Source organism: Schistocerca americana, chromosome 10, assembly GCF_021461395.2.
Source record: "Schistocerca americana isolate TAMUIC-IGC-003095 chromosome 10, iqSchAmer2.1, whole genome shotgun sequence".
In the NCBI taxonomy this organism is placed as follows: domain Eukaryota; kingdom Metazoa; phylum Arthropoda; class Insecta; order Orthoptera; family Acrididae; genus Schistocerca; species Schistocerca americana.
Genome location: NC_060128.1, coordinates 108,498,649 through 108,517,388, shown reverse-complemented (window position 1 = coordinate 108,517,388; position 18,740 = coordinate 108,498,649). Strand labels below are relative to the sequence as shown.

Sequence of the window (18,740 nt, the reverse complement as noted above, 5' to 3'; positions counted from 1 at the left end):
TTACTCCCCAGACCTAAACTGTTTAGAGCATGCCAGAGATGCTCTTGGCAGACGTGTTTTTCAACGAACACCCTCTCCCTAAACTGTGCAAGAACTGAAAATGCACCTTAAGAGAAGACAGACAAAATCCCCAAAGACTCCTCAATGGTTTGGTAGCCAGCACGGGTCCAAAATATACATTAGTGCCTGAGGAGGGGTATTCCTTGCAGAGTGTCCGATATTGATCTTTATGTTGGGAGCATAACCTGTGTCAAACATGACCGTTATTTATGTCTATTACCCACTTTCCCATGTGTTGCAATGTGTACCATTTTTCGTTATAAATATGCTACTCCAATTCTATTGTCCATGTAGTGTGTTTCGTGTCATCTATCATTCCCTGTGATTATTGGTGTCTTAGAGTGTCACTGTTCTTTAGCAGTGTAATAGCATGATGAAAATAACATGGCAAAGGATCAGAAATAAGAATAATCGTATTTATGCCAATTAACTGATAAAAATAATCATCAATTATTTCAATTAAGATGTAAAAAAAGAGAAAGATTGCACCTGGCAGGATTTGAATGCACAACGTTCAGTGTATCAGCTACTTAATTTATTTCCTACACTACAGCATCATTTTTATAGTGTTGCTATTTTCAGTGCTCTAGAGAATTAGAAGAAATTCTGTTGTGACAATTTACACAAACTAGGGCCCACCGAGGTGAATGGCTGCAGGATATGATACCTGTAACACTAACTTAACAACCACATAAAGGTAGTTTCAAACAATTGATCCCATCCCTTGGAGACCTCCCATCATGAGGAAGAAACCTGGGAATGTCCATCTGGTGTAAGGCATTGTATGGAGGTGAATCTTTGATTGTAGCAAAGCCAGAAAAGAAGAAAAGTACAGCATTGGAAGTGTGTTGTTGCAGAATTATGCTGAAAATTCAATGGACTTAAAGATAAGAAAGATAATTTTCAGGAGGAGTAAAGGAATTTGTGTGAAACAGCAATTGGAATAAGTAGTGAGATGATAGTACATGTGTTAGGCATCAGGGAGTAACTCTCAGGGCTCTTACAGGGCAGAAATTTTTTGGGTAGGATGACCAGGCTGCTTGAAGGTGATAAGATTGTCACAGCAGATGAAATCATAGCGGGGAACATCAAATCAGTCAGAAGATCCATTATAAAAGAGTCCACTTCCCCACCCTCACAAATTTTGATGTATTACAACCATGATAATTGGCCCCCCTAGTAAATAAGTTTTGTATGTACCAGGTTTTTTTGGTATTGGGACAAGGATTCCTAAAATATGCTGGCGTGTGATTTCACACACACACACACACACACACACACACACACACACACACACACTTACTTTCATAAACTTTATGATTATGCATTTTGAGAGTTACCTCTTCTGTTTCAGCAATTTGCCACGAGCTATTTACATATCCATCCCGCTGGTGACATTCATTTATGTGCTCGCCAATGTAGCATACCTCGCAGTCCTCACTCCGATAGCGATGATCTCCTCCGACGCCATTGCCGTCACATTTGCAGACAAAGTCCTGGGACCGATGTCGTGGAGCATGCCCCTGCTGGTCGCGCTGTCTGCGTTCGGGGGCCTCAGCGTCCACATCATGACGTCCTCCAGGTGGGGCAACTGTCAGAACTATGCTTTGTCCAGAATTTCCAACTCACCCAGTCCTGCCTCTAACACCCAAGTATGCCAGTCAGGTCAGTACCAAATATCGTATATCGACAGAGTGTCGACCGAAACTCTGTTACAGTTTGTGCCGTGTGCCGTTGTCCAGGAGAAAGTGTGTAAATGGTAAGCAATAAGGACCTAAGGAGTGCAGAAAAATACAACTGCGAGCACCTATCGTCTCGAACCCCTGTGGGGAAGGCGGTAGAGCGTTAGTTTACCACACCTCCCAGGTTCGAGCACTGATTGTGCCAATTTTTGTATTGTAGTATGTATGAAACCATTATACAGTGTGTTCTTGACATGTAAAAGGACTTTCTGGGTTTGTAGCAATATTCTGCTGGCAGTCTGCTTTTGCGTCATTTATTTGAAAGTAGCAAACCTTCAGAGTACATCAGTAGTTTCACAAAATAAACCGTCGGAAGAGGAGAGTAAATAAACGATCGCACCACGTTTGCGGAAGTACTGGGAGTGGCAGAAATATTGGGCAGTTTTCAAATAAAAATAACTCCAATGTTTATAGACATTTTTGAAAGTTTGTCGTTTATTATGAATTGCTAAAAATGACAGTTCATAAGAAAGGCTGCATAAAACTTACATGTAACCTTTTACACACACAGAAAGCGCAAAAAAATACGGGCTGCATTATTTAAAGGTAACATTATTTAAGTGGCGGCCATTCTGCAGCATAGGCTCCTCAAGTCTCACAGCAAAGCTGTCAAACACTTTACTCGACATTTGATTTGATATAAATGCAATCACTTGTCCTGTAGCTTCTTTCAAGTCTTGCAGTGTACGGCTTTCGTTTGCAAACAATAACAATTTGAGTTAACCCCAAAGGAAAAAAGTCACAAATGCTGAGTTCATGATAATTAGATGGCTGAGCAGTGTTGCCATTGAGAGAGATTATGCAGCCACGAAACTTGCCCCTCGAGTATCCTATCCCATAACATCATTTGCTGTACAGGCCGTCGGTCCGTCTTGTCGGAACAAAATCTTTTTTATACTGAGACAGTTTCTTTTCAGTTTGGGAATTAAGAAAGTGTTCAGCATTCTTGGTTTACCGTAACTATTCACCCTTCCTTCCTCGAAACATACAGCCCGATAACACACGCTTTGGTAACCCCATACTGTACTGTGACTTTGGAACTGTGCACGGAGCATTCGTGTAACTCTTGTGGGTTTATGTCCGATCGATAGCAAAAATTGTGTTTGTTAACATATCTGTCGAGATTAAAATAAGCCTCGTCACTTGCTCGAGGAATTTGTCATTGCCCATCAGAGCGATTGTTTGTTCTGAAAATCTCTGACAATTAGCGCACCTGTGAGGCTTAAGGTTTTGAACAATTGCAGTTTTATGTGGGTGAAAGTTTATGTCCTTCGTGCAGTATTCTTGTTGCCAAGCAATCAGACATTCGAAGAGTGGTAGCTCATATACGTGTGGGTCGGTGCAGGCTAGTCGGCACGGCTTGACATTGTCCAATGATCTGACCTACCTCGGACATCATTGAGGCTTTTGTTTTGACATTAAAACAGGTGATCTGAAGGTCTTGACACACAATTTAATCATGTTACGCAGTGGAAGTTGTCTCCTACCACATACGTGAAAATGTCTGTGAAACTGATGTATGACAGAACAGTATCGCCACTTTTAAAATACCTCTCAGTGACAATGTGCAATGCTTACTGAACCACAGCTCCACAATAACTGAAACTGCCTCGAGTAATCTCGAAATGCTGCACTCTCCTCCGCTGCCCTCCATACGACTACTGTATTGCGCACGAACGGAAATGATCAAGCATTTGCGCCACTCCCTGTGTTAATAGTAATTGTTATGATTTTTAAAAGCAGTCTGCCAAAAGAACATTGCTATAAACCCTAAGAGTCATTTTACATGTGAGGAACATAGTGTCCCCTATAACAGTTTCACACATGCTACACTACAGGGCTCGAACCCGGGACCCTCAATACAACAGACTAAAGCACTACTGTCTTTCTCATGGAATGTCTGTGTGACAGATGCTCACAGTTACGCTTTTCCTGTGCTCCGTGTGTCAGATGTTATCTATTACTTACTGTTTACACACTTTCTCCTGGATGTCAACATGTAGCACAAACGACATTGGAGTTTTGTCGATACTATGTCGATATATGATGCTTGCGCCCAGTGACCGTCTGATATGGAGGTTTGGGTGTAAACTGTTCATTTTTTGCCTGTGAGTGCATCTGATAGTTTAGTAGTGCATTTATTGTTTCATTTTTTGTGAAGAGCAGTATCACTTTTTGTTTTATTTAACCACATTTAAAATAAATTCCATAATAAAATGAAAATTACATTCATAATAAATAACTCTAAAAATGTTGATTGCTGTTTTGTCATATGGGACTAAAAATTCACATACAGAAGGTTAAATTTCCTCTAGTTCCTCTGAACTAATTCTTTTAGAAATCTAAATTTTACTGCCAACAATCTTCCAGCAATTCTTCTAGTACAACAGTTTTAGTTTAATATCACTTCCAATATATTTAAAATACCTCCTCTCTAACTTCACCAATGTGCTTGCACCTTAAATAGTAACCATTTTTGCAGGATGTGCGAATATTGATGAATTGATACTATTCCAGATCTACATAACTATTTATAACAAATAAAACTTTGTGTTAAACTGAAATTTAGGACTTACTCTAAGGAAACAATGTTACTTGCTCAAAGGCTGTAGTTGAGTCGGCACAAGTTGATGCGTGGCAGCTGCAGTGTGCTGGGCACAGCAATTTTCACCGGCTAAACTTGACCGATACAGTAATGTGATTTTGTAAATGTCTCTGTGGCAATGCCTCTTTAGACAGCTACTGTTTTCACCTGCAGCTGTTAGTGCTCTGCAGTTGAAAGCTGGCAACAACCCTGAGCTGCCAAGGATCTTCTTACACTGTCCCAAATATAGGGTGAATTGTGAGTGCAATAGAGGGGATTTTCATAAATCTGACCTTCATTTAACATTTTGAGTGAAACACAACCTTTCCAGTAATCGGAGATACTGGAGCTACAAAACTACCTAGTTACATTTTGAGATGATTGCATTTCAGTAGGTTTGAAATTTATGGAGTATTGTGTGATAAAGGATGACCGACTTTGAATACATGATACAGTTTTCATCATGTGTGCAATAAGCATCGTAATAGATACAACCTGCTACATCCAAATTGCCTTGTATGTGTGGTGCTCTGCTGATTGCAAATATCGAAAAATGTGTTCTGTTACACACACACACACACACACACACACACACACACACACACACGAATTCCTGGCCAGTAATCACCATTAGGTTGATTCAGTAGTGCTGATATACATATAAAATTATATGTATTATCCTAACTTCTAGAACTAGTTTCTTCTGCAGGGAAGACTGTGGAATAGATTGGTGAAGAAAGGGAAGGGCAGGGCATGCAGACCTACCTATTGTGGAAATGGGGATGAAGTGGGGTGTGCTACAGAGAGAGAGAGAGAGATAAATTACACCACTGATAAGCAGTGTGCCAGCTTCAGTCCCGAGATAGTGAGGTGTAAACGAAAATGTTTAAGACAAAAATGAATAGTGCAAATAAGAGCTAGAGGAAAAAAGAGATTTAGAGGGGGTCAGAAACAACAAAGTAACAGAAAAGCATAAATAATGGAAACAAATGTATGAAGCCATGCATTGATCATCTCGTGCATGCGACGTGTGGGGTACTGTATATTTACACGTAATTCGATCAACCAATCCCCCCATTACTTTATCGCACTGTAGAATGTTGTGGTTTCAGGTATCTTCTTTCCTTCTTTATTGCTTTTGTAGCATGCAGTGTACACCGAATAATGACATATTTATTCTTCTTTCCTAGTATACAATCGTGGTGAAGTCTGTTATCTGGTGCGAGACAGTGGTGGATTGTGTTTCAGCATGTGACATTTCTCAACTCATCAGATCTTGTTCACTGTACAATATAATGAATTTTTCGACCCTTTGAACTTCTTAGCAAGTAGAAAAGATGTGAAGAAATTTTCTGTCATCACATTTCCTCCTCGACTGGAAATGGAAATGGGTCCACAAGATGAACAACGACATACTCTAAGTGAATTACAATGAAATGAACACCCTTAGCTGCTTACAGGCGTTGACATACGTCAACGGGGACAGATGAAAATGTGTGCCCCGACTGGGACTCGAACCTGGGATCTCCTGCTTACGTGGCAGACGCTCTATCCATCTGAGCCACCGAGGACACAGAGGATAGCGCGACTGCAGGGATTTATCTCTGGCATGCCCTCCATGAAACCCACATTCTCAATGTATTGTCCCGCACTACATACATAGTGCCCCCGCCCATTATACTCATTAGGACTTACTCGCGGCACGTTGCCGATTCCTGTAAGAGTTCAGGCACTGTTTGTGCATTCGCACAGAAGAAGAAGATGGTCAAGTGGCCGGTGAGCCTTAACTATATATTTACTAAGGGTGTTCATTTCATTGCAATTTAATTCTAACGAGCTGCTTGGTCACCAATGTCCGAAAGAACAGATACCATCTTAGTAAATATACTCTAAGTGGTTGCTTCTCCCTCTGCATGCCCCTTCTGCATACTATGGCAAAGTATTACGTGTATACTTTATCACTAGTAGGCAGAATCCAGAATTTGGGACTGTATTTGTTGGGTCTGAATTGAGTGAACCTGCTTTTTGTTATGCCCGGTAATAGTTGCTTGTCTGCAATTGTATTTTCTCCTGGGCAGTAAGAACAGATACTGTTTTGCATGAAATTTCTGATAATTTCAGACACCAGAGCAAAATTAATAGCTGTCTGCCAATTGACTTGGATTGATTTTTCATTGAAATGGAAAAGTTTCAGCTCCAAAGCTGTTTTGTGGGGGTATCAGCAGTGCTTCGGAGCACACTATTTGTGACTCAGTATTATCCTGTTCTGGAATGTGTTAATAAGCTACTTCGACAGGGCCATGATGTCGTAAAATCATGTCCTGAAATGAGATCCATTCTGTCTGAAATTTTGCCCACCACACTTAGAATAGCTTTCCGTCACCCTCCCAATCTCCGCAATGTTGTTGTCAGACCCAATGCTCCCTCTGCACCCGTCTCCCTACCCTATGGCTCCTACCTCTGTGATTGTCCCTGCTACAAGACTTGCTGTACGCACCCTCCTACCACAACATGTAATAGCCCTGTAAGTTGCAAAACATGTACTATCACAGGAAGAGCCACCTGCGAAACGGCACGTCATATATCAGCTGTTATGTGAACACTATTTGGCCTGACTACCACCAAATTATGAATCAGGATGAATGGTAATAGGCGGAGGGTGTATACTGGCAATATACAATATCCAGCTGCAGAGTGTGCACCTGTTTCACCTCAAGCACCATCTGGGTTCTTCCCCCAGACACAAGTTTCGCTGGCCGGGGTGGCCGAGTGGTTCTAGGCGCTACAGTCTGGAACCGCGCGACTGCTATGGTTGCAGGTTCTAATCCTGCCTTGGGCATGGATGTGTGTGATGTCCTTAGGTTAGTTAGATTTAAGTAGTTCTAAGTTCTAGGGGACTGATGGCCTCAGCAGTTAAGTCCCATAGTGCTCAGAGCCACACCAGTTTCTCAGAACTCCGCAGGTGGGAACTAGCACAACAACATGTCCGTGGTTCTTGCCACCCACCTGGTCTTAACTTACAACATCTCAGCTTTTCCTCACTGTATTTACTCTTTGCTTCACTGTGTTTTAGTTTTCTACATCTTCCATTGTCTTTCCCGTCTATTTTTCACCACCACCCCTCCCACTTCCATTATGTACAATGCACTTGAGTTAGTCTTATTAACTTGTGCACGATGTTTTAGTAGTAATCTCTGTCTTGCATGTTACCCTGTCTTCCGCCTTTAAGCTCTCAGGTTTTCAAATCTCTTCCAGTGCAGTCCTCGACAATCAGTCTTTTCCTCTCATCTCGTATGGTAAGTCTCCCCTGACCCATTATTCTGTGTTACTTTCCCAAAATCTGCCCCTTTTCCTAGACCTCTCCAGTCCTTTCCCTTCACCCTTCTTCCTTCCCTGTCAACCCTTCCGCCTGAAGTGTAGAACAACCCCTGTATTAATCTATTACACAATGTAAAACTGCTGCTCTCAGAAGTGATAATTTAATCTGCAAGTGTAAGATGACCCTGTATTTTTTAATGATGAATTTGGAAAAAACCTCATCTTATAACTGGGAAAATATCGTTTATCATTTATCTTCACTCGTGCCATTTTACTTTTAGGAAATATTCATTCTCACATACTGTGAAGATTGTGCTCTCGCTCCAGTAGCATCGTGAATGATTTTTTCTACACATTAGTTCTATAATCATAGAGCCTAATATATTTAATCATAATGGGGTTGCATGTGTTTTACTTTCAAGTTTGAATGGCTGTGTTGTCTCCTTTTTCCTTTTATTCTGTTCGGAAGAAATTTGAATTTTTAGTCTTGTACACTTCCAGGTCACTCAAATTTAGTTGGATTTGGCCCTGCAGTTCAAAAGACACTAATTTTACATCAGGGGAAGATGTTAATGAGGTGATACTGCTGCCAGTGTTATTCCAAAAATGTTTTAAAGTGCGTTTCTAAGATTTTTATCAATTATGTGGATATTTTAACGTGTGAGAAACTAGACCTTTGAAAGTTCACCATATAAAATGCAGATATTTCTCAGCCTTCCAATCAGGGTATAGTGAAACGTTCATTATGTATCACAAAGTGACAATTTTTATTGTGAAATGAATGCTTGTCGTCAGTGTTTGTGGCACACTGTTATTGATGAACTGGCTCTCATTTTTCAACAGGATGTGCTTTGTCGGTGCCCGGTACGGCCACTTCCCAGCCATGCTGTCTCACATCAATATCAAGCGCCTCACCCCGACTCCTTCTCTAGTCTTCCTGGTATGTAGTAAATGACCCACTCCTGCTGCACACGTACCCTCGAAAGAGTTTCATTTTACTTTTAATTTTGTTGTTTTGTTCCAACAGAATCTACTTTCACTCATCATGCTGTGCACAAGTGATGTTCACGTACTTATAACGTACTCGAGCTTCGTCGAGTCGTTCTTCATCATGTTATCGGTTGCTGGAATACTGTGGTTGCGCTGGAAGAGGCCTGAAATGGACAGACCAATTAAGGTGTGTTAACTGAATGTTTTAGTTCTAGGGTGGCGATTCTTCTGGAATAGCTGGAAAACTTGGACTTCCCAGGGACTTACATTTTACCTAGAAAAATAAGGAAAATGTCGGGGAATTCTGTGTTCTTCATTGTTATGTAATTATATAATTAATTTTGTTATGTAATTTTATTGATTATTATAAATCACAAATTTTAAAAAACTAATATTTCAAAGTATGTTAATTATGTGAATATTATTCCATATAAATTATCAGTGTTTTAAAAACTGTGGTGAAACTACTGGTTATGGCTAGTATATCTCAGCTGACAAGAAACAAAAGTCACCTCCCCCCCTTAACAACATTCTTTTATCAGGGACTGCTTGTGACGCCATCTTGCTCTCCACACTTAGAATTCTCAGGCATAGGTGATCTACACCGAAGCAACAAAGAAACTGGTATAGACATGTGTATTCAAATACAGAGATATGTAAACAGAAAGAAGATGGCAATGCAGTTGGCAACACCTATTTAAGACGACAAGTGTCTGGCACAGTTGTTAGATCGGTTACTGCTGCTACAATGGCTAGTTTCCAAGATATAAGTGAGTTTGAACGTGGTGTTATAGTCGGTACACGAGCGATGGGACACAGCATCTCCAAGGTAATGATGAAGTGGGGATTTTCCCGTACGACCATTTCACAAGTGTACCGTGAATATCAGGAATCCGGTAAAACTTCAAATCTCCGACATCACTGCAGCCGAAAAAAGATTCTGCAAGAATGGGGCCGACGCCAACCAAAGAGAATCGTTCGACGTGACAGGAATGCAACCCTTTTGCAAATTGCTGCAGATTTCAATGCTGGACCATCAAAAAGTGTCAGCGTGTGACTCGTTTGATGAAACATCATTGATATGGGCTTTTGGAGCTGAAGGCCTACTGTGTACCCTTGATGAGTGCACGACACAGAGCTCTACACCTCGCCTGGGCTTGTCAACAGAGACATTGGACTACTGACGACTGTAAAAATGATGCCTGGTCAGACGAGTCACATTTCAAATTGTATCGAGCGGATGGATGTGTACGGGTATGGAGACAACCTCACAAATGTGTGAACTCTCCATGTCAGCAGGGGACTGTTCAAGCTGGTGGAGGCTCTGTAACAGTGTGGGGCGTGTGCAGTTGGAGTGGGATGAGCATCCTGGTACAACAAGATATGACTCTGATAGGTGATGTATATGTAAGCATCCTCTCTGATCACCTTTATCCATTTGTGTCCAGTGTGCATTCTTACAGACTTGGGCAATTCCAGCAGGATGATGCGATACCCCACACGTCCAGAATTGCTACATAGTGGCTCCAAGAACACTGTTCTTGGTTTAAACACTTCTGCTGGCCACCAACCTCCCAAGACATGAACATTGAGCATATCTGGGATGCCTTGCAATGTGCTGTTTAGAGGAGATCTCCACCCCCTTATACTCTTACAGATTTATGAACAGCCCTGCAGGATTCATGGTGTCTGCGCCCTCCAGCACTACTTCAGGCATTAATCGAGTCCACACCACATCGTGTTGCGGCACTTCTGCGTCCTCACGAGGGCCCTACACAATATTAGGCAGGTGCAGGTGTACCGGTTTCTTTGGCTCTTCAGTGTATTTATCTCATGGAATTACATTTTCCTGGAGGTATAAGAGTCTCAGCGTTGTCGCCAATATCGGAGAGCCTCGGCAATACTGACAGCTGAAGAAGGTGAAAATGGTCTGAAGGTGTGAAAAGAAGTTTGTGTTAGAGGGCACTGGACTGAGGTAGTCCATACAGATGTGGTAGCCACAGTAGTGTACGGGTTAGCACATCTGTGTAGCAAACATGAGACCTGTGTTTAAGTCCAGGCCTTGGCACAAATTTTATTTCATTACTTCTGTTTCTGTCGTCATCAAAAATGAAAATGTTTCTCGTATGTCACAAGATGTATTTGCATTGTAATGTGGCTCTGTGTTGCAGGTGGCGTTATGGATTCCCATAACTTTTGTGCTGATATGCGCTTTCCTCGTCTTCGTGCCGTTCTACGAGCGCCCGTACGAGGTGGGTATGGGCGTGTTGATAACCGTGACGGGTGTGCCGGTGTACTACATGGGGGTGGTGTGGCAGGACAAGCCAGCCTGGTTCCTCAGTGGCCTCGGTAAGTCGGAATATCTACCAGTCTTTTGTACCCACGTCACGTGTAATGCGGAAAGAGTTACACCTTAAATGTGCTCAGAAGTGCCCACGACTGTCGACTAGTGAGAAGCGGGTAGTTTTATGTTTCCCGCCAAATCTGTTGCAGAGGATAATGTGTGTGGTAAAATGGTGATGAAATGCCTGCCTGAAGTGCCAAATTTCAGAAGAAATTTGTTAACTGTTCCAGTGCTGAGTGGTGCAAAGATGGAAGTTAATGAGTAAAGAAAAAAAAAAAAAAGTTGATGTGTGATCAAGAATGCGATTTGAGAGAGGAAATTCTAGAAGTTGTGTAAACATTATAATTTGAGGAAAACTGAGATCAGCACTCGAATTAGCTGGCCGGTGTGGCCGTGCGGTTATAGGCGCTTCAGTCTGGAACTGCGTGACCGCTACGGTCGCAGGTTCGAATCCTGCCTCGGGCATGGATGTGTGTGATGTCCTTAGGTTAGTTAGGTTTAAGTAGTTCTAAGTTCTAGGGGACTGATGACCTTAGAAGTTAAGTCCCATAATGCTCAGAGCCAGCACTCGAATTAAACTAAATGGGTTGTCATCTCCACGGTTTATTTCTTGAAATGCAACAAGTAACTTCCTCGGTCTTCGAAGCATCCGTTAACCTGGCATCCCATCCACCTCCATTTCCTTTCCACTCCGGTCATAATTCTGGGCCAGTCACCTAATCCATTCGTTCGTTTTCCCAGCATCCCAAGTGATTATAAGTGCATAGCTTGTCACCTTTCCTCTTGTTTTGTTGGTGCAAACGCCTGTTCACTTATGCAGTTACTATCCAAAAATTTCCTAATTGTCTTTGTCTTTTTTTACAAATGAGGGGCATTGACCACCTACACCTGCTCTCAGATAAGATTACCAGTTGGAATGTGACTCGAGGCACTCTGCCGAGATCTCCGCCTATCTTCCTCAGTAAAAACTTTCCGAAGGCAAAATCGCGTAAATATTTCTTTATTTACAAATGACCAGTTTTGACAGACTCCTGTTGTCTTCAGGTCTTCAAATTTTTTTTGTTAGAAAATCTGTTCATTTTGAGGTGGACCTCAGAGTTTGACATGTGGTCCAACTCAGAATGAATACACTTTATAACACAGTCTCGAGGACCTGCAGATGACAGCAAAGTGTCTTGAAATCGGTTATTTGTAAATAACGAAATATTAATGCGATCTCAGCTTTAAACCTGCGCGCCAGGTCGGTCCTGTTGCATGTGGAGTGCCAGAGGACGCTCACCGGGCCCCACCCACCTACTCGTCAGGCTACTTCTCTCACCACATTTCATTATTGACAATCTGTCTGATGTCCATAACGTTTTTGGCCTTCTCACTTTTACTGTTACAATTGTCCTGCCCAGAAGGCTTTCTTTACTCTGCAGCTGTGTCTGCCCTCTATCGGGTCGGTGGGGGTCGGCTGCCCCTCTTGCAGCAGATGAGCCCTGGGAGGCCCTCCTCCTTTGATCTACGTATCTGGTAGACCTATTTATATTTATTTCTCTTTCAATAATTTCTCTGCTCTGGCATCAGTAGTCTTTTAATGTCTCGGTTAGACAGCTCCTACTTACTTTCGAAATGTAACCAAGTTTCTGGCAGACATCACTAATTCCAGATAAACTACCTCACGAATCGGGGACTGATGTTTCGTACTTTAGTCCCTTAACCCCTAACCGACCACTTGTGCATCTCTCACTGCTGCAGAGGAGGTCAAAAAAAATTTAGAGTTGTTCCGGTTTTTTATAATAATATACACTGATGTTGCAAATGATTTTATTCAGTTGGCTTCTGGCTGTTACAGTCTAGAAACTACGATACGTCTCTCCATTCCTTCCTGAGCTACCCCATGTTTTTAAATGGTTTCTACTGTAAGAAACTGTCTGTCAGTGCTGTAATTCAAAACGGGTGATACAGATGTGAAGCATAGACGTGGGGAAGGCAGAAAGTACCAAAAATGAAATTTTTCAGGAAAAGAAGAAAGAAAATTTGAAATGACTCTAGTACTCACTTTATTAAAAAAAAGTACTTCCAAATTGAAGAAATCCACTCAATATATTATAAACTGAATTTTAACTATAAATCGTAGTGTGGTTTGTAAATTAGTAGTTTATACATTGTCGAAATAGAAACATAAACGTAGTTGTGAAACTCGTTTTTCTTAGGCACAAATTTCCTGGTAATATGCATTATACTTTTCATCCAGAAAGCCCATAATTGATTACAAGTCTCGGTCCGGCGCACAGTTTTAATCTGCCAGGAAAGTTTCATATCAGTGCACACTCCGCTGCAGAGTCAAAATCTCATTCTGGATTATAAGTCATTCTTTTTGCCTCATTGAGAACCACTTTTGAGTACATTATATTCTTTCCACATTTCGAGTTGACTGAACGACTGGGAAAATCTCTCTTGAGACTCAAATCCAGCTGAGGGTGCTTATTTCAAGATTAGTCACACTCACACACATCGACTTCAGCAGAAAAATAAAAAAAAGTTGTCAAGTTTTACTGTAATTACTTTATAGGGATTGAAGACTATCGCATTGTGAATCATTTTAGTTAATTCTTCTGGAACCATACTCTTACACTGCTTTTTTCCCTCTTCAGTTATGCTGAATTGCCTGTCACAGGGCATGTAGGAATCTTCAGAAACCAAGAATCGAAATAGCTTTTTGCAAAGGTACTAATCTTAACCATCAAAACCATTAGATTCTTATTCTACCCTGCACAGTTACCTCACCATATTTGCTAATTTTTTGCTTCGCAAAAATCCAGGAGGAAAGAATTTTCAGCACACAAGAAACAACCTTATTTCTAACGCATCCATCTATGTCGTCGTGCTACAAGCACGTGAAATATTGCCCTGTGTCGGAAGGTGAAGGCACAAGTTATAATTTGAAATTTGCCAACAGGAAAACTTGTTGGAATGTGACAGTGTAGGAATGAAAATAGCTTCCAGTATATCCATTGTGGATGACGAACTGTGACTGTCATTTAAATTGGTGTTTAACTGGTTATAAATATGCAACCGGTCGCTTTTTTACGATTTATTCAACCGTGAACATGTTTTTGGGCCACTCAGGCTCATCAGATGGAGGTGTTAAGAGGACGTTATACTGTGGACCAAGTGTAGCTAGATGCATTACTGGTGAGTGCACTGCCTTGTGGTATCCACATCAGATTGCTTCTTATAACATGCATTATTAAGCTATGTACGCAAATAAACACAATATTTAGCTACACCTCGTTTTACAATGATCACAATGTAAATATTCAATGTTTTTACAAAGAATCAAAGCAATCTGATGGATACCACAAGGCACTGCACTCACTAGCTACACTGACCAAAAGAACAGATACCATCTTCATATAGTTAAGGCTAACCAGCCATTGACCTCCTCCTGTGCGGATACACACGTATTGCCCGATCTCTTACGGGACTCTGTAAGAGTAATGAGTGTAATGGGCAGGGGCACTACGAATGTAGTGTGTGGACATTAAATTGGGTATGCGGGTCTCACGGGGAGTGTGCAAGGGATAAACCCCTGCAGTCACGTTATCCTCTGTGCCCATGGTGGCTCAGATGGCAGGAGCGTCTGCCATGTAAACAGGAGAACCCGGGTTTTACTCCCGGTCGGGCCACACATTTTCAACTGTCCCCGTTGATGTATATCAACGCCTGCCGGCAGTGTAGGGTCTTGATTTAATTATCATTTCATTCTAGAGTGCTGCAGGGTCACCGATGGTATCTGTTGTTTCGGACATCTCCGAAAGAACAGATACCATCTTCATATTAATCAAGTCCGTGTCACATGTTGTGACAGTTTTGCGTGCTCTCACGGGGGCCCTACACGATGTTAGGCAGGGGTAGCAGTTTTTTTGGTTCTTCTGTGTGTTTCAGACAAAGAAAAATTGCAGATACATCATTTTCAGTATAATCCCCTTGACGGGTAATGTACACATTCCACTACTACGGAAGTGCATGGCTACCTTTTGAGCTAAATTCTATAGTGTTTGATTGCAGCCATTTGTGCAGTGTGATTTTTTTTCCTCTGTGTCACTTCCGAAACACTTGACTCCCAGCACTTCTGTGAGCCGTCCAAATCCTAGAAAGTCACTTGGCGCTAGTTGTGATGAGTAACATTACTGGTTTTTTTTATTAGAGTTTATATCCTGTACTGCTGTTATGGTTGAACAGGCAGTATAGGGCTGAGCATTGTCACGTTTGCAACAAAACACCTGCAGAAGTCCTCGTCGTTTGCTCCCGATTGCAGGGTGAAGGTGATTTTCAGAGCTGAGGATGAATTACTGTTCACTGGTAATCTCCTTTCAGTGTAATGCTCCAGACTTACCCATTTTGCATGCCAAAAGCCACTGAGCGCAACTTTTCCTGCCGATGTCAGAGTATGGAAATTTCACCCCCCCCCCCCTTGGCAGAGAGCTGTGGTGGTGTTCGCTGCCCAATAGTGAAGGGTTCATCTCATGTGACAGTTATGACTATATATCCATTACCTTCAACCCGGAAATGATAGTAAAGTTCTTCCCAGGCATTATGCAGAAACTTTATCAAATTTCTATACCCTGTGTACAATTTTGTGTGTCAAACAAACACCAATATCCATAAGAGTGACTACACTGTTTACATTAATAAGGCTGTTTTCCTTCACAAGCTCTATCACTGCGACCTTATTCTTGTTAGCCTCTATGTGGTGTGCCCGGCAAAGATGCAAAGCATCGTACACGGGAGTCATGTCTAAGAATTTCCGCATTACTCACACTTGCTGTGCTGGGCCATACATGAAACACCATTCTGTGTTTTCATCCTGCAGTGCATTTCCATTGATTAACAGCTTCGCTACTTGAAAAACATATAACAAGTGACAGTTCCAATGTGGCACCAGTCGACAATGGGACGGCCATCATTGCATTGATGCTCTTTACGCTGCCAACTGTGGTCATTTGTCATAGCACAAGGATAATGCATGACAAATCAGTAATACAAGTTTAGGAATATTATAGCTCTTTCAAGGTTTTTATTGAAATATTGGAATCACCCTACACTCACTCCCCCCCTCAAGTTTCCCAATCGTCATGTTTGTTAACTGCATTATTTATTCCTCTTCTCAGCTGTTTTTGTATGTATAATTCCAGAATAGTGCTTACATATATAGACATCTCTCTCTCTCTCTCTCTCTCTCTCTCTCTCTCTCTCTCTCTCTGATGACTCCCCCTTGCTCTTACTAGAGGTGCGTCCTGCTGGTCCTATGATGCGAGTGACCTGCCCTTTCCCAACCTATGCCTCTTTATTCCACAAGAAAGTACCCATTTTTTACCATGTTCTGTACAGTCAATCAGGGTAACTTCGTAGCACTTTTTACAATTTTTTTGAAAATATTGGCCATAAAATAAATTACCCATTAGAACAGACATTGTAACATTTTACATATATAATTACTGAGTGCTTGGAAAAGTGAAAATGTGTACTAACTATGCACTGTTAGAGCAAAATTTCAATTTTAATGGCGATACAATCGTACCTTGGCATCAGGATCAATTTAGACCAGCCTTAAAAACCAAAGATTTTTTTTCGTACATCTAATGCTCTGGGTAAATCTAAATTGTGCCAAAAGTAAGTAATGTGTTAATAAGCAGTAAAAGAAAATTCTTTGTTCAGTACTGTAAGTTTACTTTGAAATATCAAGGTATTTGTATCAATCTAGGATTGTTCAACTTCAATCACTATAGTCGGACACTCTTTCATAGGCAACACAATTAAAGGCTAATCCAAGCCTAGGAGCTTGTGGGAAGTTGGAAAGGCAACTGAAATGCTAACTAGACATCACAGAGGTAATAAAACAGTTACTTTTATTACAAAATAATGCAAGTAGGTGGAGCAGCAGTAGCCATTTGAAACAAAAGTGGTAAATGGTACAAAGTTACCCTGATTGACTGTAACTCTGTTGAGGAAATATGCTCTCATTTCTTGCTAGGTGTTAAACTTAAGACACTTATCTTAAATGCTTCTTGTCTCTTAGGTATAAATGTTCATCATAACTATTGCTTTTATGTTTAGAACGTTTGAACGTGCATTAATATTACACTTCCACTGAATTTTTGCAGACAAACTGACCTGCAGTGTCCAGAAATTATTCCTGTCTGCCAAAGAAGAGAAAGAAGACTAAGTTCATGCTGCAGAAAACCAAGGAAATGTAGTGTTAAATTATAAGTAGTTTAAAAACTGAGCTTGGCAAGTACTTTTTTTTTATATTGCTTGGTTTATGCCGGAGATTGACATGTCAAGGTTTGTAGCAGCCAGGTGATAGGTAGTGTTTGTCAGACAATGTATCAGATGGCAGTTAAGAAGTGCTATATTGCAGTGTGTTACCTAATTTAATTTAGTCATTGTAATATTTCAGATTTTAAGTTTTATGTAAGTCTTTGCTGTGCGAGGGTATTGCGTGATTGATCATTAACTATTGAGTGCGGCATCACAACTTCATTTTACCAAAAAATAAGAATCATATTTTATCTGATTCTCTTAAAAATTTTAGCAGTTCTCCTCAAAAAAAGGCACTTCTCATTACAGAACATTTTGACTTCGTAGCAGGAGCATATTTTACAAGTTTAAGTGTCAATTTTGCCTCTGTTTTGGATGATCTGATATTCATTTACATTATATTGTTTTATTGTTTACGATAATGCTTGTATGGATGTGACACATAGCATCATTTAGTATTAAGCCCATTTTAGTGACGAGTGGACAGTATTTTTCATGCAAAACTGTAAATTATATTTTCATTTTAATATAGTTTGTTTGATGTATTATTAGTCTTGTGTGTTTTCAGTTGTATGGTGAACTTATCTTAATATTATTTTTGTGTCTGCAGACCTCTGCTGTTGGTCCGGGAAAAATAATACCTTGAGCCAATGTAAGCAACAAGGTATTAAGTATGTGTGGTGTGTTACTATTTTTAAAAAAATGCTCAGTGTACAAAAAGTTATGACATACTACCTTCCTTCTTAGGTTGACAATTCAGAAATTAAGTTACACTTTTAAAAGTAACATTGTACTATAACAAGGTTATCAAAGAATTGGCAAACTAAGTTTTAATGGCTGACAGTCTTTCTTCAGAGTGCTGCACTTGCAGTCTTAGGTAGGAATGGATTGCTGCTATTTTTGCCATAAAATAATATCCACTGTCTCTGACTCTGAAATGCAACATCTTGTCATCTTTCTAGACAGAGCTTGCTCTGCAGCAGGATGCAGGCTATTTTGAAACTGTTCAAGTAATAATGCTTTTCTCAGCTGCAGTTGACTTATTTATTCCATCATAACCAGTTGTGAGCTTATCATCCAGGCTTGAAAATTGTAAAGAGATCACAAAATATGGAAGTGAATGACAGAATTACATGTGTTCATAAGTTTCCATGTATTAACCATCAAATGAAAGGTCAGCTCACATCTAAAATAATGTTATGACAAAATAAATAATGAGCTGCAGCTGTGGACATTTATATCGTGAAATAACAATATCAGGTATGGAATCATGATTTTCGTTACAAAGTGGGCATCGTCGTGAAACTGACTTGCAGATTTGCATGTGCCAAACTGGCTCTGAAACTTGGATTCATGAATTTCAGGGACAACGATTCTAATCACAAACTTATCC

General features: G+C 40.7%; 1 protein-coding gene across 1 annotated transcript in view; it reads left to right on the top strand.

The window, feature by feature from the left end:
- The window catches only part of LOC124552429 (Y+L amino acid transporter 2), a 74,695-nt gene extending 57,373 nt beyond the window's left edge, over positions 1-17,322 (top strand). The window contains exons 8-12 of the mRNA XM_047126702.1: positions 1,415-1,642; positions 8,548-8,644; positions 8,732-8,881; positions 10,866-11,043; positions 17,191-17,322. Of these exons, the coding sequence (XP_046982658.1) occupies positions 1,415-1,642; positions 8,548-8,644; positions 8,732-8,881; positions 10,866-11,043; positions 17,191-17,252 (715 nt within the window). The 3' untranslated portion in view covers positions 17,253-17,322. The remainder of the gene's footprint in view (positions 1-1,414; positions 1,643-8,547; positions 8,645-8,731; positions 8,882-10,865; positions 11,044-17,190) is intronic.
- Positions 17,323-18,740: the final 1,418 nt, after the last annotated feature.